The sequence below is a fragment of the Carassius gibelio genome, chromosome A8, assembly GCF_023724105.1.
Source record: "Carassius gibelio isolate Cgi1373 ecotype wild population from Czech Republic chromosome A8, carGib1.2-hapl.c, whole genome shotgun sequence".
In the NCBI taxonomy this organism is placed as follows: Eukaryota; Metazoa; Chordata; class Actinopteri; order Cypriniformes; family Cyprinidae; genus Carassius; species Carassius gibelio.
Window position 1 is genome coordinate 21,041,612 of NC_068378.1, and position 26,224 is coordinate 21,067,835.

General features: G+C 38.3%; 1 protein-coding gene and 1 pseudogene across 1 annotated transcript; both read left to right on the forward strand.

Annotated features, from left to right (window-relative positions):
- LOC128018845 (cytosolic carboxypeptidase 6-like) overlaps positions 1-26,224 on the forward strand; it is a 321,358-nt pseudogene that overhangs the window by 228,009 nt on the left and 67,125 nt on the right.
- On the forward strand, positions 11,733-26,120 carry LOC128018844 (BEN domain-containing protein 5-like). The gene is made up of 6 exons (XM_052604660.1): positions 11,733-12,015; positions 13,523-13,644; positions 15,610-15,982; positions 17,434-17,582; positions 19,408-19,621; positions 19,880-26,120. The coding sequence occupies exons 1-6, from the start codon at positions 11,847-11,849 to the stop codon at positions 20,074-20,076; spliced, it is 1,224 nt and encodes a 407-aa protein (XP_052460620.1). The 5' UTR covers positions 11,733-11,846; the 3' UTR covers positions 20,077-26,120.

The window sequence follows — 26,224 nt, forward strand, 5'->3', positions numbered from 1 at the left end:
ATTATTATTATTATTTTTTTTTTTTTTTTTTTGGTCTCCATTTTGTATAATAATGTTTTTTTATTCTACAGTATATTTTAAAACTGGCCAAACATATTTTTGTGGTGTTTTGTCTCAAAAAGTGTGATTATGCTCTGTTCAAACTTGGTTTTATATTTTGTTAAAATAATCTAATGCAATGATATTTAGTTAATTAAAACCGATATTAAGTACCAAATACTTTTTTTGATGTTGATAATGAATTTGTAACTTTTTTTTAGCAATATGTCATTCAAAGCCTTTTGCATTACACACACTTTTTACCAACACACACAGCCATCTACAGTCACTCAATGTCTATTGCTTTAGTGTATTTTGCATAAGAGTGTTTGCCCGATAAGAATGCCACATATTCAATGAATCCCTTCTTTTGCTGTGACTGGCCTCAGTGGCTCTCTGATATAAAAGTTTAAAACACTTTCTCAGCCTCTTCCACCGCCCTACCTGAGCAAATGTGTCCCTGAATGTTTCCTTGGCCATTTCTGTGATGGTGCCTGTATGGCATCCAGCAGTAAAACAGGTCTGAGCCTGATAGTCTCTGGACTGGGGCTGTGTGGCCAGACACAAAAAGCACAAACATCAGGGTGTCTGGCCACACGGCAACTCTGGGCCGAGGTGCCAACTTGGACAGCTGCACCTCTCAGTGGCCAATACCTGCACCAGTGAGATCTGCCTTTAATGGAGCAGAGGGACCAGGCTTGGCACAGAGAGACAGAGATCATGGGACAGAGAGGAGAAGATATAATGCAAAGTACAGCCAGCGAGATTGTGAATTATCATAACCCATTTAAACTTCTCTGTGGACATTTCGTCTTAACATCCAGATCAATGACTGAATCATGGAAGGTGGTTAAAAGAGAATACAATGAAAAAATAATAAATAATGAACAGCGGTTGGTAGAATCCACACAGAGATAGAGAAACCAAAACGTCTGTTCAGCTGCCTCATGCTGTCTATTTTCCAGTTGATTTTTTCCAAATGCACACAAAGGAGCATAGCGAAAGGGCTGTGAGCCTGTTAATGAAGAAAGAATAAGAGCGTTAATGTAGTCTGGAGGAGAGGGGGGGGGGGGGGGGGGGGCGCTAGTCTGGCTTGGAAAATATTTGTAAAATATGCATCATTAAACCATTATTTAAAAACATGTCTGGAGCCCAGCCTCGAGGCTTTTTAACAACTAATGCCTCTAGTTAATATCCCCAGCCATGCAAATATCACAATTTCACACATTCTTCACATAATCAGCCATGGGTTTTTCTGTTTGCCGTGTGACAAACAAAACAACAAGCTAAAGATACTAAATGAAAATGTAGTGTGCTCTTTGCTATTAAATCGTCTTTCTCTTTCCACAGCTTGGCATTTGTACATTTTGTTTGGGCGAGAAAAGGGAAGATATGTGGGAAAAATCGAAATGTTGTTTTATCAGACTTTTTCTGCAGAGACCGCCTAGACAGCGATTATTGTTTTGCTGTCACCAGGGCCACTACCATTGCAAAATGCAGCAAATCCATAAGGGGGGAAAGAGTGAGATTTCAGGTTGGAGGACCATTTTTTATTTCCTCCAGAGGCAGCTGGTGCTTATCAAGAGCAGGGGATCACTCATCGATGACAAAAGGTGTACTGGGATATGTGTTTTTATTTGTTGTTACCGAAACCTGCTTCACAAACTGCTAAAAAGCAGTGAAAATACTTAATGATCATATTTAACGATGCTAAATAACTAACTAAATTCAGTTATTCATTTATATTTAAAATATATTAATATAGAAAACATGTATTTTAAATAATAATAATAATTCACAGCATTGCTGTTTTACTGTATTTTTTGCTCAAATAAATGCTTGAGACTTCTTTCAAAAACATTTACAAATCTTACCAAACCCCAAAGTTTGAGTGCAGTTTTGTGTATTTTAGCTTTGAATACCAAAGCTAAAGGTTTCAGAAATACAACACATTATGGATGTAAAATGTGTTGCAAATGACAGTTCATATTGACTTTTTAAACAAAGGCCACTGGTTTGCTGCTAGAGAGGGAATAATAGAGGTGAGTTCAGATGGTCAGAAAAGTAAAAAAAAAAAACAATGACTGAGAGAAAGAAACAGGGATTATCCTGTGAGACTTCATCACCTGCTCGTTCTCTGCTGATTTCTTCCATCCGTTCTCTGCTGCTAGCTTGAGAGGAGACTTGCTGTGGTTACCTGGTTACCGCCAGGCCTTGTTTGCAGGGTCACTTCATTAATTCCTTTCCTGGTGAAATGGTGGCATGCGTTGGTGTTTGTTTATGTTTGTGTCGGCTCAACAAAGAGCGGTTCGCTCTCACGCTCCACCTGCCGGTGCCCTGTTATCAAATCCACCCACGTACACACGAACGTTAGCGCACAGTGATGGCCAACTACAGGCCTTGATTTTACCGCTGTCATATTAGCACACCTAGTAAATCTGGACAAGAAATTAGCTAGTCTTGGTAAACATTATGTCACTTCCCATTAGGGCTGAAGAGCTGAGACTGCTTAAGAGAGGATGAGAACCAGGATGACAAGAATTGCTCCTGAAGTGTGATGTCACACTGAGAGTGTGTGGGGCCGCCTTGTTATCAGAACTCTTATCAAACAGCAAATTAGCAAAATCTGTGTCGGAGCCTATGATGTTAAGTTCTATCTATCTATCTATCTATCTATCTATCTATCTATCTATCTATCTATCTATCTGTCTGTCTGTCTGTCTGTCTGTCTGTCTGTCTGTCTGTCTGTCTATCTGTCTGTCTGTCTGTCTGTCCGTCTGTCCGTCTGTCCATCTGTCCATCTGTCCATCTGTCTATCTGTCTGTCTGTCTGTCTATCTATCTATCTATCTATCTATCTATCTATCTATCTATCTATCTATCTATCTATCTGTCTATCTGTCTATCTGTCTGTCTGTCTGTCTGTCTGTCTGTCTGTCTGTCTGTCAATATAAACATTGAATTCTACCAGTTTCAGCCCTTAGATTCCAATCTGATAATATATATCTATTTGACAAAAGCATAATGATAATACATGGTCATCTTTGCCAGTGAACCCTTTATGACTTCTTTCCGATGTGTCTTTATCACACAGATGGATCCAGTAATCAGCTCCAAGCAATCAAATATTCACAGTTTATCGTCTGCGCACAATGAGGACAAATGAAGTGTCCGCGTGCAGTGCGAGTCTGACATTATCCAGGACGAAGGGGAAAAGCACAGTCTAGTCTTTCATATTAATGCAACCCAGAGATCATATTGGGAGGTTTGGGAGGAAATGCAGATGGATAGCGTACACCCCAGAGAAATCCAGATGAAGCACACCGAACAGGGTCAATGTATAAGAAATATCTCTTAAGCTCTCGTTTGTTCTTTAAAAGGAAGATCAATGTCCCCCCTGCCGCCACTCGGAGAATGCACAGCGGGACACTGTGCTGGCACTGATACCCCTGTAAATATTTGATGAAGGGATTGAGAAGTGGTTATACAATATAGCTGCGTCTGCTCGGGCTGTCAGTTTTGAAGTCTGTCTCAGGACAGTGCCATGCAGAGAGCACTGTTTCAGGGCTACTGTTCATTTCACGCGCTATCACTTTTTTTATTGGCCAACTGATGACTTCACGGCTAATCAATTATTCATGAGGCACTAATTAAAGGACAAAGTAAAGTAATGTAATTAAGGGCAGTTCAATTAAACAAGAAGAGATCATTGTCTTTTAAGTTGCTGGTCAATAGAAGACGCCGTCGCCAATTTTTTTTCCAAACCCGAAAAGAGGCGTCTTTTTACCCAGATATGCAGGAGCCTTTATTTTAAAAAGTTCTCTAAACGATCTCTGCTGTCCCCCTCTGTGCTTCACAGGTTCTGGCAAAAAAATGGCAGGTTTGGAGCTTGTCGTCTGGTTCTGTACTTAGCCAGTCAGCGCCGATGCCCGTGTACTCACGCGCACCTGGATAAGCATCTGTCCATCTACCGGACTGGCACAGGTGCGCTGTTTTGATTGGCTGTGTGTTAATGGCTAATGTGTTCCCAGCTAATGCTGCTGTCACAGCTCTTCATGTCCATCCCTCCCCGCCTTCATCACCATCCTCATCCTCTCCCGGGCACCGACCCAAAACATGCCCACCACCATCATTTCTCCCGACACCCACCCTCTTTCCTATTCTAGTCACAGAGCTCCTACCTCCCTCTCCAACACTCGGCTTCATCATCCACATCATTATGGAGATTATCCCATGTCTTTTATTTAATGGTGGCTAATGTATCACCAATAAAGATGAATGAGGGGAGCTGTGAAGCTCTAATTGGAGGGACATGATGTCTGACTCTGAGCCGCAGATAATGTCGACACTGCCAAACAGTTTATGAGGCACCATCACCAGGCTAAGTGTGTGTTTAGAGGTGGAGGGGGAGCGGATACTTAGTTCAAGTGCTCATTGTTTGATAACTGCGTGTGAGAGAGCGACGGGGTGTTATTTGGTCTGTTTTCACGGGTTTTGTGTGAGAGGTTTTGCTCGTGTGCTTAAATTCAAAATCACATTATTGTCTCGCATCAGCTCCTGGCCTGGTCTTTGTATTGGAAATCTTGAGGACATATATTTAGCGTTAGTTTTCCCTCTAGTTATGTATTATTTTTATTGAAATGCAAAGGAACAGGAAATGTGGAAAACAGGAGCCAGAAGTGCTGTGAGTCAATACAAATAATTATTATCAGTCATTTTGACAAATTTCAGACACATTTTCCCTCATGCTCTGCTTTTATCCATCATTAAATAATTGTAGTGTGATTCTTATTTTATTTTTTATAATCAAACCCATTACCTTTAGAATTTTTGTTCTCTGTGAAAATCTAAAAAAGGCAATGCAGTCTTGAGATATGGTCACGTGATTTAACAAATAATATCCAATGAATTATTCCTCTGGACTATACTGTACTTAAATGTTTCTCTTTCTAGTTTTTTTTCCCCCTCTGAATTCTCACATCTCTTTTTCTCACAAAGTTTTATTTTCCCCCCTTTTCTTCACTTTCTGTTAGCACCATTTACTGTTTTTTTTTTCCTCAAGAAGGAAAATGCTGTCTTTTCCTGTATTTAAAAACTTTCCCAAACTTTTGAAAATGTTAGTTTAATGCAACTTTTTGGTGCTGTCACATGCAAATATATTTTATATCTTTTCAAATGAACCTCATAACATAAGTGTTCATGTAAAAGGGATAGTTCACCCAAAAATTGTAATTCTGCCATAACTTCCTTACTCTTGTGTCCTTCTGAACTTGTCTTCTGTAAAATATAAATAAGATATTCTGAAAAAGTCTTTATTTCTACAATAAAAATCAACAGTGTTGAGTTCATTGACTTTCATTGTTTGAACAAACTTTTTCTTCAGAATTATTTTGTATTTTGCAGAAAAAAGAAAGTCATCCCAGAGTAAGTGATGACAGATTTTTCATTTTTTGGGGTGTACTATCCCTTCAAATAAAATTCCAGACCTGTTTGCTCTAAAATTGCTTTCAAAATCTTGGAATCCAGTTGCAAAATACACATTTGATACATTCTGTCCTGAACTGGAGCCACTTGAATGCATCAGCCCGGGGATCTGAGTAGTCTTATTGGGGCGGACTCTGAGGACAGGACAAGCCAACCACTGAGGGGCAGATTAGATTAAGAATAATCCTTTCGCTCTGTGTTGAGCCCAGTCTCTGCAAAGTCCACTGACAGTGCATCAGTTACACTGCTCTCCCCAGCAACACGTCACTGGCCCCAGTCCAGCCCATAGCTATTCAGCTCAGTCCATTTACTGAGACTGAGATGTTCCTTTTACTGTTCGTATAGCTCATGACACAATCACTGTCATTTTTCATATATGGCGTTTAGCCGAATACATGTTGGCCTCACGAATCCTGCAGTCTGTCCTCATCTAAGCACACGTCTTATCCATGGAGCAAACCTCATCTCTGCACTTTCAGCTCAGGACTTGATGGCAGATCTGACTCGAACAGTGACATAAAATGAAAGGAAATAAATGGAGAGAGAAAAAAGAAGAAAGGGCAAAGCATCCAAAGTTCTGCATCACTTACTTTTCAATTACGGCAGGCGAAGCAGAACGAATTGTTAGTGCCATTTATTGACTGTGCCTTTCTCGTTATTAAAGTACAAGTGAAGAAATCCATCCTTTTGTATAACAACCTGCCTGTTTTACAATAACAAAATGTTTCTTCTCCGTCAGATAGCCTTTGTCATTTGGAGAGAAACAAGGAACAGAGAATGGCAGGGATAGCAAAACAGCATGCTGGCAGAAACACTGATACAGTCGGGAGTGATCCTGAAGAATACCTCTTTTGGTGCAGACCATTGGTGCAAAACACCAGTAATGGGTGAATGAATCGATTATGGTAATGATTGGCTCCCTGAAAGATTTTTCTTATGCCGTATAAGAGGGATATGAGAGATATTGAAAATGCATTAACGGAGATGCATTACTGGATACCTAGAGATGGAAAACCACAGTGTGCTGGCAGGCAGGCATGGGCCTTTTTCATTCTTGACTTGTGAGCCTTACACTCACGTTGATGTTCCACATAATAGACCACATACAAAACACTGTGAAGAATCCCTAGTGCAACTCAAAAGGCTTCAACAATAGGTGCATTCATCCCACAATATTTCCATGTTGAATCATATTTCTTAGAGTAGACTTGGATTGGATCGGTTTTGAAATATGCTTTTAATAGTAAGTGGCGATTTAATATCTATTATAATATACAACAACAATACCAGTGAGAGTTGCTGAAAAAAACGTTGCTGAAATTACACAGTGTATGCCCGGCCTAAGCAATTTGCCCCAAAGCAAAGCATTCTGGGTAACTGGGAGCACTTTACAATAATTTCACAGTCCTAGATATTAAATCCAATAAATTTGTCTGTAGAGTAACTTTTCTAAATTAGAAAAGTTACTTGCTACTGGAAACCAGATACCAGTCATTACTTTTTAGCAATTTAACAGGCTTTTACAACAACAACACCTGGCCTTTCATTTACACATTTGTATTATAATTACCAGCGATGAATCTACCCGGGTGGCACAGTGTGGCTACTGGCATCTGCCATCCTAAGAAAAAGCATTGCCACCCAATGGGCCACCCCAGATTTATCCCAGGATACAATATAAATATAAGGAGTGTTTTTTTTGCAGCTGCACTTTAATGTGATGACAAAAAAAGGCAAGCGAACAAAGCTACTCGCGCTGTAGTCAACTTCATTACTCTTACGAATGGCATCTCTTTGGCGATTCAGAAACACTAGCATAACCAGTGTAGCCGGGTAGCCCAATTCACAAACAAATGGAGTGTTGTTCCATTATTATATACAGTATTATTTTCTACAATGCTTCTCATTGTTTGTTTTGAGTTGCGTAGTGTCCGTGTGAATACAGTCTCCGAGTCTCCGAGCTCGCTCCACTTCATCATAATGATAGCCTACATTTGACATCCAACAAAATAAAATGATCCTAATCTAATCTAATTTTAACTAGACTGACATTTTTGAAAGAACTTCATGTTGACTAATTGACAAGGTCTTTTCTTAAGTGGTTCCTATGTTCTGTTTGACCTTTTATTATGCCTACAGACATCCCTACTTCTGATAAGAACTCAATGCACTAAACCTGTGATTTACATATCACCCAAGTAGTCTAATCAGGACCGGCCCTCTGTTGGTGCCCTAGGTGGGATTTTAGATTTGTGCCCACCCCACCCCCGACTAAAAAAAAAATTCTGAGAATGCAAAATTTAAGTATAATATAACATAAGTATTATTAACATAAGAAGTAAATAAATTGTGATACTAAATACAGTTGTGGCCAAAAGTATTGGCAGTATTGGCAACTGTTTAAGCTGTTGTGGTGTTAATTCACATTGTTTCTAGATTTATCACTGCCAATACTCGTAGAAACAATGTGAATGAACATCACAGCAGCTTAAGTATAAAATGTTATTTTATGAGTGAATCTGTTAAAATAGCCTATTGAAGAAACCAGACATAAGCTACTTATTACAAATATGCCTAAAATAACAAAGGCAACAAAATAAGTGCTACATTTTGCAATTTATTTGTACATTTTAGCCAGCTAGTTAATCTAATTAGCATACCCATACCTTTCATTTCAGTTTTGTGCATACAGTGGAAAATGACATACTTAAACTGAATTATTTCATTGAATGCTAGATTATAGTCCTAGTCATGGTCTTTTTCAAAAGACATTTAGACACTTTTTGGTGAATTAAAAGCAAGCAGTAATGTAACTGATATTAAAACAACGTGACAGAAACTTAAATTTATTTTAAAGAAAATAAAGTCAAATTAAATAAGCAGGAAACTCAAGCAGTGTTGCCAGTTAAGATGTTCTAAAAAGGCTATTTCAAAATATTACATAAACATCACAGGCTAATAAACAGTCTTTAACTTGTGATTTTTATCTCTATATAGATATTTTTTCTTATCCCCTCCTTTGCATTGCCTCTTTCCTTGTGCCCCTAATAATTTTATTTTTTCAATAATTTTTAGAAATGATACTTTAAGAGCAAATAAATGGCAAATCAATTTTAACTGTGTGCGCCATGCATAATTAATGCATTAATACATAATTAATTGGTCACTTCTGACTGGAGAATTTTACATTTTGAATTGTTAAAAATTGTAGCCTTACCGGAATAGTACGGAACTTGGTGACTTATATACCACTTGGTATGTGAATTTAGGCCATGATTCGAAAAAGTTATGTGGTCGTAAAAAAAAAAAATAGACACACTCAAAAATAACCGACCATTGAAAATGAATGGGAATAAAACTAAAATACTTTTTTAGCCAGTTTACAATTTTGTGTACAATCTACAAATCCCCCACAATGCAGAAAAAAATGTGCACCGCAATGGAGCGAAACTCTAAAACAGTGCAAAATCAACACACCAACTCACACATGTGCGGACAAACACTTGTACACACGCACACACACACACACACACACACACACCTATGAACTGTAACACTGAAGCTATGTAAAATAATTCAACTACAACGCAGTAAAAAGTGGACAGCAAGGAAGGGGTTACACTCTAAAACATCATGAGAGTAAAACAGAAACTTTGTCTTACACACACTTACTTACACACACTCCCAGACACTACAGAATTATACATATATATATATATATATATATATACACACACATATATATACATATATACGCAAAAATCATGGTTCGGTAGTACGTACCTCGATTTTAAAGTCACAGTTAGGTTCATTTTCGGTACAGTAAGGGAAAGAAATGCAAACATAAACTGCAGGTTGTTTATTACTATAAACCTTTTTTTAACAATTTGTTTCTTTTTTTTTTTTTACATAATTTTTAATAAAATATATAGAAAATAAAAAAAAGAATAAGAAATAAAATACTGCTGCAAAGTTCTCCACTAAATAAAATACTCAATACTCAAACCAATATCATATAATAAAATATAATGAAAAATATAAATAACTATGATTACAGTGCAGCATTACCAATCCCTCAGATTTCATTATTGCGTTGGACCGATCGGAATTAAAAGCAAAGGTCTGTTTAAATGCCGATGGGAGCTGCGTTTAAACAAAAGGAGCAGCGTGCCATCGCCGCGCCAGGCACGATTCTGGCGCGCTGCTGCTGTAGGTGACATAGAGGGAGGCTGCTGACAGACCAGGATCTTGTCTTCACGACAACAATATCTATACTTCATGTTTAGCATAAATATAAAGCCTACTGTTAAAAGACACCATCAACAGTACTGACGGCAAAATAGACTGTTTGACAGGTGCAATATTTGAAAATCGAGAATTATTAATTTATTTTTTAAGTGACATTTATATCTGAATATATGTCAACCTATAGACTTTCAAACATCAAAGTGTCATGAATTACCGTATTTTCCGGACTATAAGTCACACTTTTTTTCATAGTTTGGCTGGTCCTGTGACTTATAGTCAGGTGCAACTTATTTATCAAAATTAATTTGACGTTCTGACAATTTGAGAAATGAACCAATATAAAACATTACCGTCTCCAGCCGCCAGAGGGCGCTCTATGCTGCTCAGTACTCCTGTACTCTACACTGAAGACAAAGCGCCCTCTCGCAGCTGTAGATGGTAATGTTTTCTCTTGGTGCTTGGTTCTAAATAAATGCGACTTATAGTCCAGTGCAACTTATATATGTTTTTTTCCTCATCATGACATATTTTTGGACTGATGCGACTTATACTCAGGTGTGACTTATAGTCCAAAAAATACGGTAATATGTATTTGTGTACAAAATGACATATAAACACATTTTCCTATTGAAAAATAGGCGCCAGTTCTATTTCTAGTATGAACGTGTTTTCCATCTCACGCAGGCAGTCTGCAAGCTCTAACCTGTTAACATGGAAGGCGAGTTAAAAACGCACACGCCACACAGCTGAGACGCTTGCGCCACGCATCCAGTGTGTCGCCGGACTTAGAATCAGCTGCAGGGCGGGATTTGCGCTGAACGTGGAGACTTCCGCCACTTAATATGTTGGTTTGGAAACACAAAAATTTACCTATGTTCTGTACACAAAATATTGCATTCGGTCATTCGGTACACACGTGCACCGTACGGAAAGCCCTGTACCGAAACGGTACGGTACGAATACACGTACCGTTACACCCCTAATATATATATATATTTATATATGCTATTCTGGCTTCAAAAACTTGATTTTAAAGGCCTAGTCTCTATTTTAATCTGAAGTACTGCATTAATTTAAAAATTAATGTAAAAATATTTTGAAAATGTTGAAAAATGCATCATAATTATTGCAGATATAGTCATTAGTACCATAAAATTCTCTCAAAATACTTTTGATTGATTTTACTGAAGTTACATTTCAGGTGTCCTGCCATCTTTGACCGCTAAGGCCATGAGTGTGACTCCCAAATGAAGAGTGCACAAGGCTTAAACTTTTATTTAATTTTTAATAGACCCCAATAAAACATATTTTCAAGTTCCCAGAAATGTAAAAAAAATAAAACATATTTTCAAGTTCCCAGAAATGTAAAAAAAAGTATGAAAAAGACAGTTTTATTTTTCAAGATAGCATATATCATAAAATTTCTATAAGAAACTTTTGTGTCTTATATTTCTATAGATACTATTGCGGTCAAATGATAAAACAAATACTTAAAAGTTTTATTATACATAATTATCAATTTTAAAAATGAAGGAGCCTTGAGATAAATGGTTCAACAACTTTGAATTGATTTCTGAATTCTCCTGTTATAAGTAAGAAGTGATTTCTTTTGAAAGTCAGTTGCCTTTTTCTCACCTGTGTGTTGCTGTAACCTGTCTAGTGAAGATACAAGTTGGACTTTCCAGTAAAAACCATATTATTATTATTATTATTATTATTACTATTATTATACTATCTTGTTTTATACTATATTATCACTGCAATGGTTATTATCATTATTATTATCACTATTGTCTGTTTGTTTATTTATTGTAACTAATGTCAAACGACATTATTAACCCCAAAATAAACCTATCGTCGCATCAGTTTTGATTAGTTCAGTCTGTGAAGACATGCTCTGCATTTCCTCAAGTGATACGCACCAGCCAGACAGAAGCAGTCGATCGCAGATGCTTCCCCACTGTCTCCCCTCTCTGTGTGTTTATATGTGTTTTTTAATATCTTTTTTTTTTTTTTTTTTTTTGAGGGAAACTGTCAAGCCCTATCCCAAAGAGCAGGGACCAAAGAGCAAAAATAATGTACGCTTTCATGCGTTTCTTGGAGGACGACATGTGCTACGCGTTACCTGTGTCAGACGTGAAAGATTTCCAGCCTGTGCACAAAAGAGATTTTGATGATCAGAAGGTGTATGTGGTGCTGAGAGGCGCAGGCCAGCCTGCCAAAGCACACATCCTCGCCCTGGCAGGTGAGTTCTGCGCTTCTCTTCTCATTAACTATAACAATAACCTTCATAAATAACAGTAACACGCATGCTACAGTATATAAAAGCTAAACGAATCATGCAACTTCGATGTAAATCATATTTTTATACTTACGTGTGCATGAAACATTTAAGTGAAGCATTATATTTATTGCGTAATATGAAAGTTATACAAAATATTATTTTAATATGATATGACCTACATGAACATGCTTTAACACGCATGTGTTAAGAGAAGATTAACTATATAATTTGAGTGTTTAGGTGTGAAATGGATATAACCGGAGAAATGTCAGATTTGATGACTTGATTGCTCTGGTGTTTTTAGCACATCATGGTTGTGGCATGAGGTACTGTCTGTGCTTGACAAGCATAGCAGACTGAATATAAACTAAAGGAACTGCGTGTCGAAAATGTCTGAATAAGTTCGTGAAAGCAGAAACTAAATTAAAGAGAGTTTTAATGCAGAGAGAGGTTCAGGATGCTAAGCGATTGTTAGCTTGCTGCTAATGCTTCCATCATTAATCGGCGGTTCATAAAAGCTAAATAGCGGATAAAATCATTGTAACACTAACAGGCTTTCTCAACCGATAAAGATACGGAAAAACAGATATGATAACTAGAAATTTCAGAATTTTAACTGATTGTTGATTTTAGCTCAATCAGCTAGGTTACTGTCATCAGGTAAGGCTTATTTTGTTTCGTTTTTATTTTTACGCCCTTCAATTTGCTTGAAACCTTACGCCAGCATATTGTACTGGTAAATTACAACCAGCATAATTTTGTCAGAGAGTTATGTGTGGTTTAAATCAGTGCTGGTTGCACATCTGTTATCACGTGACACTTCCTGCTTCAGCTCAAGTTATGAAAACATCCAGCCACTTTCATTCCTGCCACTCTTCAACCTGGACTATTTAGACATATCTACATGTGTTGCTCAACTTGGCCTTGCAGGCCTGATCTTGTTAGGGACACAGGTCTGGAGTCCTGTACAGCTTTTAAATCAGTTTGCTTGAACTTAAGCTGTCTGCAATCTGTTGTGGCCGACCTTGACGCTCATCTCTCAATGGTGACCAGTGTAAAACTTTTAATACCTGGTTAACATTCAAGATCTTAAAATGATGATTGAGAACATTTTCCACTTGACATGATAAGGGGTTAGGTAGGCACATACAGGTCTGTCTTGTCGAAGTGGCCTTGCTTACTTGACACTGCATCACACATTGACAGCTGTGACGACCCCGCCTGTCAAAATCATATTGATGCTGTGCCATCAACGTCGCATTGCAAAGTTAAACGCTCCATTAATAGTTTATTGCAACAATAGCTAGTCATCTGTGTCATTACAAGGTTACTGAGAAACTTATCCACCAAACTCATAAAATGTTCTCTTGCTGATGTGTCCTTGTTTTAAACCGTATCATTTCAGAGCAAAGAGATGAAATATTATTTGCATCTCTGACTTGTTTCCCGTCCTCTTTTTTTTTTTTAGAAAGCATTGAGGAATTTGAGCACAGTATTATGCAAAAGAAGATGAAAATACCCAAGATGTCGAACAGGAACACAGTGGAGAATCATTTTGGTGAGGAGAGAGTGCCCCTTAGACATAAAAAGGTTGGTATATAGGTTTTTAAGAAAATATTTAAGATTTGGAAGACTGTAAGACATTTGCAGGCTTTCCGTTACTGGTCTGGATTTGTAGATGGGGAACATGTGAACAGATCAGCTATGGCTCAACAGGGATTTTCTACTGATATTAAGAGTGTATTTTATTCCTCGAGCAAAACAAGACAGAATACTAGAACATGTTTTGACACTTAGGGAATCAGTCCTGATATTTCAGATGTTTCAGTTTAGTTTGACAGATTTAGCAAGATACTAAAAAGGCCATGTGTTTCGCACATCATTGCCATGTCGTCTTAATGGTGCAGTCCATTAAGTTTACAACCCAGCTTTGTGTGTTCCTTAATAACTTAGTGTGAACTTGGTTTTTAATAAAAACTGAGTTGGTGTATAGTATATGTCACAGAATAAATGAGCCAGTTCTGAACTGAATTTCCATGAGCCAGTTTAGCTTTCTTACAGTGATATTAAATAGCAATGTTTTGTCCAGTAAGTGATTTTTTGTTGTTGTTGTTGTTATCAGTGATAGTTTTATTAGTTTTTAAATTAAACTAGGCTAGTTTTAATTTTATACAATTAAATCAGTTTCTGTGTGTATTGAAACTGTTTGATTATTATACAGTAGTCCAGCTTTTCAAGTTCTCTTTTATTCCAACAGTTTTATTCCAACCATGCTATAAAAGGAAAGTCACACTAGACGTTGTGTTCCTCCATTCATACCCATGTGAATGTAAGCATATGAGTAGGATTTTGTGTATTAAAGTTCAAGTTTTTTGAACTCTGCCCTACAAATTTGGTTAGAAACAGATTTGATCTAAGCTTTAAAGTTTGACCTTGTTACTTAATATTACAAATTTTAATGAGTATTTTACAGTAGGGAAAGTGGAGTAGATTTTTTTTTGTTGTTGTTTTTATTTATAATCTATTGCAATACATTTAAAAAGAGATACAGTATATGCACACACATAGAAAAAATAAAATTATAAGCTACAAGCTTTGTGAGAAGCTGTCAGAAGATTAATCATGAAATGAGTTCTTTAAAATCTAGTGTGACTACCTTTGGTGTATTTTGTGAACTGAAAGCTTCTCATTAGGTGTGGGAGTTAAATCTTAACTCTGGAGTAGGGCTGTGCAAAAAATCGAATGCGATTTTCATGCACATCTCATCAGTAAAGACGCTCCTGTAATTAGAAGTATATCTCCAGCACGTGCGTTCGGATCAGGGTTGCCAGGTTTTCACAACAAATCCTGCCCAGTTGCTTCTCAAAACTAGTCCAAAACTAGCCCAATCGGACATCCAGGAGGTTTCCCGAAAAAAATTGCTTCCCGGGGTTAAAATATACGTTTTTAGCAGGGTTGCCTTGGTAACATTCGCATTTTAGGGGCTAAATATCACATTATTTGTTTTGGTGTCGCTTTGACCCGCGGACATGAAAAACAACCACAGACTTGGCAACACTGGTTGGCATTTACTACACCGAGCCGTAATTCACTGACAATCTACACAAAATCGATGTTAAACTGTTTCCAAGTCTGCGATTGTTTTTCATGTCCGCGGTTTGAAGCAACCCCATACCAAAAACGTGATATTTAGCCCCTAAAATGCGAATTTTACCAAGGCAACCCTTCCAAAAATGTAGATTTTAACCCCGGGAAGCAATTTTTATCGGGGAACCTCCTGGAAGCGCGATCGGGCTAGTTTTGGACTAGTTTTAAGAAGCAACTGGGCAGGATTTGTTGTGAAAACCTGGCAACCCTGATCTGAACGCACGTGCTGGGGATATACTTCTAATTAAAGAAGCGTCTTTACTGATGTGATGTGCATGAAAATCGCATTCGATTTTTTGCACAACCCTACTCTGGAGAAAGGTAGATAGCCAAAAAATAAATTATATATAATTATTATTTCCTTGTACGCAATTTACACTGGTCAAGATGCTCAATGTTGTGATGCAGGTCCAGTCACAGGAACAGCAGCGGGCGAGTTCCAACTCCTCAAAAAGCCTGGCTGCAGTGGTGGCACGGCTGGAGAGGAACGCTGTCAACTCGTGCACTGAGGGAGAGGAGCTGGACAGACTCACAACAGAGGAAGAGGAAGAGCAGGACGAGGCCGTGGTGCCTCGTGTCCTATACGAGGAGCTGGTGCACAGCTACAGGCAACAGGAAGAGGAAATGAGACGCCTGCAGCAGGAACTGGAGCGCACACGCAGGCAGCTGCTGCAGCAGGCCAAGAAGCTCAAGGAGTATGGCAGTCTGCTGACCGAAGTCAAGGAGCTGCGAGATTTCAATCGACGCCTGCAGGACGTCCTGCTCATGAGGCTTGGCAGCGGTGAGAATCATACATATCAGCAGACTCGGCAAACTAACTGTTCACACCAATGCTGACCCAACGAAACGTAAAAATGTAAAATATTTGCACCGAAATCATTGAACAGATCGATTCAGATCTGATTCAGAATTGTGATTGTTCTCTGGATAATAGAAGTTCAGGGTTTTAACCTAAACTCTTTAAATGCATCTGCATTGTAAATTCATACTGAACAGGTCTTGACATTGATTTTCTGATTAATATCAGACTTGTTTTTAACTGCTTCAACCATGGCTCTTCCAATTAGAATTTAACGTCACAGCTATCCGTTTTAAAATGCTTGCTTTAAAATGCAGTTTTGCTGGTTAGCATTTTTTAAGGCTTCATAGAGCTGTTTTTACACTTATGACAAAAGCAGCAATGGCTGGTCAGCCGTAGTGAGTGACGTATTTAGTGTCCAATAAAAGGACTAACTACATCAGCAATTTAAATGTGAACTTGTGTAATTGGCTGTCAGTCAATTAAAATGTTCATCATTTGATTAATTTGATAATTATTTAGCATAGCAAGTACTTTCTTAATAATCTGCATATCAAGTAATTAATTATGTAATGTAATTATGGTATTAATTAATCAAATTAATCGCATGCATCAATATTGGCTGAGGATAACCTACAAATGAAGATAATTCATAGTCATTATATCATTGCGGATGAAAATGTTGAATAGACTTTACAAAAAGTGACTTTAGTCAATACATTATATTGTCATTTAATATTATTAAATATATGTCTATCCTCCTGCAGTCCACAACAATCCATTTTGCAATCTACAAGACTTTATTTGGCCGAAAAAAAATTAAGCATCGCTATAAATAATTATCCTAAATTAGCATGTTAAATTGGCAACCCTGATAGTTTAATGATTTTGATGTTAGCGTTACATTTTCCACATAGTTCTGAGCTGCAGGGACTGATAAACCACTCAGATGAAGACTACAGTACAGGCTTCTTAAAGAGGACATAGTGTTCAGAGCACTCAGGCCAGTGTCCCGGCCAGCTGCTGTGCCTGTGTGTGTTGGGGGGGGGGCGAAACAGACTGTGGTCTGGAGTGAGCTGGTGGAGCAGCCTGAAGATTAGACCAGCCAGGGTTCTTTAGGGTCAGACATGCAGTTCACTGACCGTTATTAAAACTCAACAGATACATTAGAGCTTAGTGCGGCCAGCCACCAAGCCAGCTTACTGAGCTTAAATGACCTGGTTGTCTTGAGGCACGGGAGAGCCATGTTTCAGGCAGCGCTCCAAAGGGAGCGGGCCAGGACTTACTGCGGGCCACGCTGGACTAGTTTCAAGACTGTCATTAGAGAGAGGGGAACATTCGCTGTCAACACTTTCTCAGGATAACACTCATCTTTCTTCTGTTTAATTGTGCTTCACTGAACGGTGAGCAGTGTTTTGCTTTGCTTCATACAGAGCCGATGCACGACAATGGCACACAGACAATCAAAGCAGAGGTGGTAGAGCCGATCAGTGAACCACAGGAGGTGTGTCAAGAGGAAGCCAACACTAGCTCCACCCACTCCCCATCCCCGAGAACCGTCTATACCTTCAATGATGGAAAAGTATGTAATCCTGTGTGTGTGTGTGTGTGTCTTTTCAATTTAAAGTTTTAAACATCGCAGAAAGTCATTATGCCCAATCTCACTTTATTCTAGCCTTTTTATTAGAAAAGTAGCCCATCAGTCACCACATATTTAAAATATATATATATACACTACCATTTAAAAGTTTGCTGTCAGTATGTTTTTAGTTGTTTATGAAGTGAATACTTCTATTCACCAAAGATGTGACCGTTAAGATTTTGAAGAAGTCTTACAAAAGATGTCTCTTGCAAATATTTGCTGTTTTGTTAATTTCTCTATTAATTAAAGAGAAAAAAAGTGATCACATTTTCGCCATGTTACGCAGCACAGCTGTTTTCAACATCTTACTGACCTCAAACTTTCCAACTCTATTATATGTATATATATAAACTTACATCTTATTGTATTTATTTATTAAATAACGGCATGTCAATTGTCATGAGACCTTCCAAAGTTATGGTTATTGTTGATATTTACTCGATGGATCCAAGCATCATTCACGGCTATCATGAAAGAAAAGGGACTTGACTTGGGTCATTAGTTCAAAACAAGATGGTATTCCAGCAACTCTTTTCAGCTGTTGTACAAACAAGACAGTTCAGTGGTTCGGATGCTCCTCGTGTTAGCGCAATTCAGTGTTTCTTTTAATGTTTGTGCAGTGGTTTGGTCTGTCTAATTGACTAGCGAAATCCCTTCTCCAACCTTCCTCCCCATCTGTCTCAAAGGGCCTTTTAACCAGAATGCTTGCTGTGATTTTAAACCCTGTTAGCAGACATCGGGTCCACGTTTTGCGTTCCTCCGCCTGCCTTGCATGACAGGGGGGGAATTTGTGTTACATGCTGAAAGGGTTCTCAGTTCGAGCTTGAAGAACAAAAGCAAATAAGGCCCTTACACATTCACATACCGCACACATATCCGGCATTAATTATTTGTACCACAGGAATTGCCCTGAGTGACAGGTAGTGGTAGAAAAGCAAATCTCCTCTAAGTTAAGAGCAGTGAAAAGCTTGTCTGCTGGACCAGGGCCTAAAGCACATTAGATGCATTGGGGAAAAGCTGCTGGATTGGAGCCTGAAGACTGCTTAGGGTGACAAAGCAGAAGGCACAATACCTCAGCTGTTACTCACCGGCTGCCCATCAATCCACCTGATGGCTTGTTGGGCTGTGTCCTCCACAGTGTGGCTTAAAAGTCAACACTCTCGTCTGGCATCTGTCAAAACACATTACTGCATTTAATGAACCCAGACACCTCACCACTGAATTTATGTGTGACGCATCTCTCATATGTGGTTTTCGGTACCTAGGTTTTTATAAGGTATGCGGCAGGGTTTAAGTGCTGTTGCATACCACAAAACACCAGGACTTTCTCTGGACAGGGTTCCTGCAGTCATGGATCATTTATCAATTTTATTTTTATGGGTATATATTTTCTAGTTATGCTTTGTGATAAAATATTTCATAAGCTAATTATTGCTCTTGAGTAAAACTTGGTTTGCAAGCATCTATAAAAGGTCATGGATTTTCATTGGTCAAAAGTTTTGAAAATGTATTTGTTTTTTTATTATTTAGTATTACCTTGATAAAGGCATTGAGATAACAGATATTTACATACATTTAAAAAATAATCACACATGTTTGTAATAGTGGAAGAGACACTGGGAGGAGCGTGTGAGGAATGTTGCATTTCATCTTCCATAAACAGCTGTTTTGTTCATTGTGAAGGGAGAGCTACATTGTCTCAAACACAAAGCAAAATCTTGTCTGTGATAGTGTGTATATTTGAAGAAGAGTGTGTCACCTGCAGGTGCACTTGGGTGGAGGGATTTGGGTGGAGGAGGAGAAGTGGCACCAGCTACAGCGGACACAGGGAGACTCGAAATTCACCAAAAACCTGGCGGTGATGATCTGGGGCACGGAAACCCTGAAGAACCGCAGTGTGACTGGCGTCGCTACGAAGAAGAAGAAAGATGCCCTGCCCAAACCACCGCTCTCACCGAGCAAGCTCAAAATTGTTAGAGGTAGACACACTAACTTTAAAAGATTTGCTATTAAAATTAAATGAAAGATTAGGTTGGGGTTATATTTTTGGTTTTGCTAATAGACGTTTTATAATTTGGACAATTGTTATTGATGAACAAATTTTAGCTTCCAAAACTATTTCAATTTCTATTTCTGGTATTTAAATAAGTTTTAAAAAAAATTATTAGAAGGAAAACTAAGATGGACAAAAGGAAAAAAAAATCATTGCTAATTTCTTGTCTAATATTTTGTTCCAGAGTGTCTGTATGATCGTGTGTCTCAAGAAACCGCTGACAGCGCGGAGATCACCCAGCGATTATCCAAAGTGAACAAATACATCTGCGAAAAGATCATGGATATCAACAAATCTATCAAAAACGAGGAGCGACGAGAGTCCAAGCTTCTCATCCAGCAGACGGTGAAGATGGAGAACTTCCCCTACGACGGTCTGTAGGGGGCGATGAAGTTGTCACCATAGCTCATTCTACTCCTCAAGGACTTCTGGTGAACAAGGTGCCCGTAATCACCGGCGCTGCCAATTGAGATTTCCATTGATGCCCTCCTCAGACCTCTCTGTCTTTTACTCTCGTAAACCCTGTTTCACAGCCTGTCTGACAGTTTTACCTCTCTCCGCACTGCCTTGGCATGCTGATGTGCATTCTTTGAGTCAGTGGGGTGGGTTTTTGTAAGCTTTAATGAGGGGATCTCGGGGTGGGTTGGATATTAATGCCTGATGGACAGGAGCGATCCTTTAAATCGTGTGCGCGAAAAATGTGTTTGGCACATCAGCTTGTGTTCTGTGTCAGAACATGTCCTAATGTACTAAAGAGGTTTCCCTTCTGAAAAAGTCTTGTTTCAGGAGGATGTTTGCAAGGTGTCATAAATGCTGGCTTAGCGTCGAGTCTTTAGGGGGGGTAGGTAGATCACTTCACAGGGACCATATGCTAAAGGTACTTAACATAAAGAGTTGCACTTTTAAACAGGGTCACACCCTGTGTCGTCTTAATGAACGATTGATTTAATTAATCAATCTAGGCCTAATTGCTCCTGTTAATTGCTTTCCTGAGATGACTACTGATGGTCTGTTCTTGATGGTTGTTAGGGGTGGAAAGGTCACATGTAGTCAGTGGTGCTAAACCGTTGTCCTGGAAGATGAATTGGCAGTGTTTCTTTGGAGGTGAGCAACAAAAAGGTGAATCAATTGCTCTTAAAGGTTAAATTGAGACTTTTTACAGTCTTCAGTAGACACCTTATGTTTGCTTTAGGCTATGCCTTCAAGTCCTGTTGGGAAAGTCCTGTGGTTTTGAAGTGTTCATGACATTTATACTACTGTTCAAAAGTTTGGAGTCAGTAAGATTTTTTTTTTTTTTTTTTTTGTGTAGAAAATGCAGTAAAAACTAAATTTTAAAACGTCATTTCTACTTGTGATGGCAGAGCTGAATTTCTCCATTCTTCAGTGTTACATGATCCCTAAGAAATCATTAACATACTGATTTGGTTGCTCAAGAAACAATTTCTACTGTTAACAATATTGAAAACAATTATAATATTTATAATATTTTTGTGTGAACTGTTATACATTTTTTCACGGTTCATTGAGGAATAAAAAGTTCACAATGTCTGCATTTATTTTAAATAAAAATGTTTTTGTTGAATAAAAGTATTTTTCTAAAAAAATAAAAAAAATTACTGACCTTTTGAATAGCATGAACATGAATGTGTTGAATAAAAATTTGGGGCCTGAAGAAAATGGCATCAGTAATTCAGATATGCTTTTTACATACACTTTTTTTTTTTGTCTGATTCAACTCTGAAGAAAGTATTTAATGCTGTATTTTAAAATATACATAAATTCCTATTATTGGAGATGTTGTGTACAAAAGAACCAGAGTTAACAACAATCCAGTAAAAATGACATAAAATGTCAAATACGATTCTTGTAAGCAACAAGGCCACATCCAATTAGTTTTCAGTGTACTTGATGGACTAGCCATGGGACAGGAGTTCTGTATTATCGGGTCTACATAGAGGGATACCACCTAAGACCTTTTACCAGCCGTAAATTGCACTTGGGACGGAGGATAAGTGGAATTCAGAGCTGTGCTGCAGGGCCTTTTTCTAGCTGGCAATCATTGGGAACTGTGTTCTCCGTTTTATAGCAAGCTGTGATTGTAATATCTGCTGATATTGCGTTAACTGCACTTTGGTGTAGAGTGTGGAGAGATGCCTGGCACCAAGTGTGGATCTGGGGTAAAACTGTCAGCAGTGCTTGGGGGTTACACATTAGCCTCATCCGTCTGGTCTCAGCTTCAGCCCACCTGTAGAGGGCGCACTCATTAGGGGAAGAAATAAGATATCGTGACAACTTTCAATGAGCCATCCACACTTTAGTCCTTTGTCTCCCTTTGCCATCTTTATTTTCATCACAAACAGTTTAGAAATAAAGACCCTCTTGCAGATGTGGGTTCTTGACTGTGATGCCATATCGCTTACTGTGAATTAACCACAGATCTGCCACGCAAAAGCCTCCCTACCTTTCTTTTTTTTTTTTTTTTTTTCTAAATCAAGTACATTTATTAGTGGGGAGAACATTTCAGTGTATACTTGGAATATATTCTCATGTTTTTGAACATTTTGTCATTTGCACCCAGGCTGCACCTTATCTCACTAAGCTTCTGGTTCAAATCCGAGTCAGACAGTGTTGTAATTCTGTCTTTATCTTTGCTGGTTCATATATAGTTTATTATCATTTCTACTTTTACAGTGTATATGTGACGTTTCGCTATTAACGTAGATCCTGGGTACTCGTATTTCTCAAAGACTGCAGGGCTCTTCACGAATACATCATCTCTAATGACAGAAACCCATATCTTAAATTGATTCCATCATGGATTATTTTTTACCGCAGGTATCTCGATGCTTCAAGAACTTCAGTTTATAAATTTCACCTCACTGTGAGTCATTTATGGGCTATCATTTCATTTGGAGTCATTTCCGTCGAGAGGCAGCCGTCGCCCGCCTTTCTGTTCCAAGGAAGTCATTGTCCATTTTTGACAGCGTAGCACTTTAATCCTTAGGAGAAAAAAAAAGTATAAAACTCCATCAGTGTTGGTTTTCTTTGTTGTGATTTACCCAAGCCAATTTAAAAAAAAGAAGTCAACAAACATTTAACAATGCTTGTGAAAAGACATTCACAAGAAAACACGAATCAGCTATCAGTTTTCTGCCACTCACTAGCAGTTTAGCAGCCATTTGTTTCTCATTCTCTCGAGCATGTAAAAGCGATTCCTTTCTTTCTTTCTTACAGCGACGTACCTCCAATATGTCAAGGTAATTACGGGAGAGGACAGATTGTAATAAGGATTCTTTTGTTCCACTGAATGTCTTTCTCTTCTTTTTTTCTGTAGATATTTCCTGTATTGTGTGATATGTATTGCCACACTTATTGAATATTTGATGTTCCATAATGAGCGTACGTACTGTGTGGGTATACTGGAAAATGGTGGTTTTAGGTGTGCAGAGGGTGAATGATAACAAAACTTTATCATCGGTCCATGTGGTCATACTTATGATGTGGAGATTTACTATTGGATTCGTTGCCTTGAAAGAGACTACAGCGTTATGTATTGCCCTTTGGTTGTTTTTTTTATTTTGTTTTTTTTTTGTGCCTCGCAGCTGCTCAGAGACTAAATTCGGGCACGGAGCTGTTGAGATCCGAGGAAAATTAAAAATTAAAAATTTCTACAGTTGTGAGATCAAACCCATGAATCCCATCAGGGAAAATCTGACTTTTAAATACAATCATGTACAGTATTTATAGGCTAAAAGGCTACAAAAGTGACGCAGTAGCCTGGCGGAGGCTGTTTATCTCTTCTGGGAGACCGTGGTGAGGCTGGTGCCTATGCTTTCAGTGGCTATGTAATAGCGGTGCTTAGCTTTGAGCTGGTCTCTGCCCGTGGAAAACGGCAAGTCCGGTGCAAAGCGCATGAGGGATCAACATATCATCCGAGTTGTTCTCTGTGTGTTGTCCAAGAGATGTTATGTCATGTCAGACGAGTTCAGTCCAGTCTGAGTGTTGGGGGTTTGTGTTGTTCTGTTGAAAATAAGCCAAAGTGGAATCTCAGCAATGAACAGTTTTGGACAGTTTTATTTTAAGTATGAACTTGTACAAAAAAAAAGCCCCTGCTAAGGCTATCCACAGTTATCTAAGCTAAACCAACAGGAAAGAAACAGCCAGAATATATTTTTACTGAAAAAAAGACGATTTTACGAGGTGTTGCTGACATCTTTGTTGTCTGAATTATGTTGTTTTCTGTTCTGTATTAAAAGAGAATTAAGCTTTAGATAATGGAAATAGCTATATTGTTCAGATTGAAATTATAATTTTTTCTTCTTTTTTTTTTCTTTATGATGCCAAAAAAGTAGTGTCCGCGGACATTCGTGGGGGAGAAAAAAAAAGTTAGCATTGCTTTGCTTCACTAAGCTACATTCTGTGATTGTCAATCAAATGCTGAGGACCCGCCCACATGCCGCAGCAATTCCAAAAACTGCCCAGTATTCCGCTATAGCAAGAACAGCAACTTCCTGTTGCGCTTTCACTTTTTTCATGATCACAATTACAATAAAGAACCCTACTCAGAGTCAGTCTTATTTAACAAACAATATTCTCAACTCTACTAGTGAAAGAAATGTATTTTTGATAAAACACAAGTTCAGGTTATTCTTAGTCTGAAAACAAGCTTGTAGAGTCACAGTCCTACCTCATTGCTGCTCATCGTCTGTGTTCCTAGGACAGTCTTGCCACTCTCGTACCTTGTTCAGATATATATGTATGGTATAGATTTATTTCAGATATTGCATGGCAGTAGATAGTGTTTCCTTGCAGTAATTAAATTTGTATCCCGTCGATGGTGCTACAGCAGGCATGGGTGGTCTAATCTGTGTTATGTACCTCAGATGGTGCTAATTTTTCTACTTTTTCTGGAGGCCGTTCCGCTTTGCATGAATAAAACTGGTTAATGTTCATTTTTTTAGCAGCAGGATTTGGGGGATAAAAATAAAGCATCAGATAAAATCTTAGGAATTGCGTCCAGCATGGCGTAAAATTTTGTTTTTCATATTTCGAATAAGACAATACCTCTCTAACAAATTACCTCACATACTCTGTTCCAAATCAACAGACTTTTAAAACCGTGCACGCAGGATCTAGCCATGGCCATATAATCTTGTCTTTATTGTACAATACAAACCTAATGCTGGAGTAAGAAGCCTAATAATCCAAACCATCTACCTAAATATTACTGGGCAGTAGACTCTCACAATGTGGTCCTCAGCAGTTAATGTGAAAGTCAATCCCACTGTAGAAATACAGTGCAGCTAACATGGTAGTCTGTCTTTTTGTGGTGATGATATTTTGCAGTATGTTAACGGAAGAGGGTTTTCTTAACTTACCAAAGTGGTGCCCTTCCAAAGAAATTCTTTGTTGTTGTCTTTAAGAACTGTTTGGGAACAAAGTCTCCAATTTGCATTTCAGTTCAGTCTTGGAAATATGGGATTTGTTGAGCGACTGCCACTCAGCGGAACATAAATACGTCCGTCCACAAAAATACAATCAGGCGTGGGTATCTGTGACATTTTATATTAATATAGACAGTTGATTCATTTAGAGCATGTAACATGCCAACTGAAGGCAAACTGAGTGATTTTGTTTTTGCGAACACTTTCCTGTCAAGATGTTTTTGATGGTTCTACGTCATGTGAAGCAAATATGTCTTCGGCTTTATGAACTGACCTCAAGACCAGACAGTTATTTCAGAAATTGATCGTATTGCATTTTCTTTTTGTGTCTTTATTATGTCTGTCATCTCTTCATTCTTGCTGCTGAATAAATACCTAGAAACCTATATATATATATATATATATATAATGTCAATATTTTAGGGGAAAGTCGTTGATGGACAATGTTGTATGAAATAACTGTGAACATGCTCTCTTTCAGGACTGCGTTTGTGGGTGGTTGTGGTTATTTTCATTTGATATGGTCACATACTGGTTAGCATTGATTTTAGCATTGAGGGCTGCTGTCAGGGGGATCTTCCTTCTCACAACTGTCCCTGTTCCCCATACGTTAGGCCTGCTTTACTTGCACACAGATCAAGCCCAAGCCTGGACTAAAAGGACTTTCAGTGGAGAATTTTTATTCCTACTGAGTTTTTAGGCTGAACCTGGCTTAATTTCAGCTAAACTTGGCCTCACTGCACCTTGAGTCTGACTCCACAGGGACTCAAACAGAGAACAAGGATAGAAAGAAAATGGAAAGCAAAATCAAATGTTTCCATGTGAACCAGTTGCACTCCTCACCTGTGCACAGCTGGTTTTGCCTGGTTAACATCGGTCGTGTGTGTATGTGTGTGTATGCGCGTGTGTGCTGCAGTCCGAGTACTCTTGTTCAATGTACAGATCAACAGAATAAATTCTGACTTTTGTTCTACAAACAAACCCTCTCAGTGTGAGCTGTTTTCTTTATCACAAAGAAAGAAAAGAAAATCAATCTTGAGTTGATATCATATCCTGGACAAGTTTTAAGTTTAAAGATAAATAAA

What these genes read in the sequence shown, in the direction of transcription:
- LOC128018844 (XM_052604660.1), top strand. Translation starts at nt 11,847, where the DNA reads ATGTACGCTTTCATGCGTTTCTTGGAGGACGACATGTGCTACGCGTTA. An exon ending in ATACCTTCAATGATGGAAAA is followed by an intron (nt 17,583 to 19,407) that starts GTATGTAATCCT and finishes TGTCACCTGCAG; the next exon opens with GTGCACTTGGGTGGAGGGAT. An exon ending in CAAGCTCAAAATTGTTAGAG is followed by an intron (nt 19,622 to 19,879) that starts GTAGACACACTA and finishes ATTTTGTTCCAG; the next exon opens with AGTGTCTGTATGATCGTGTG.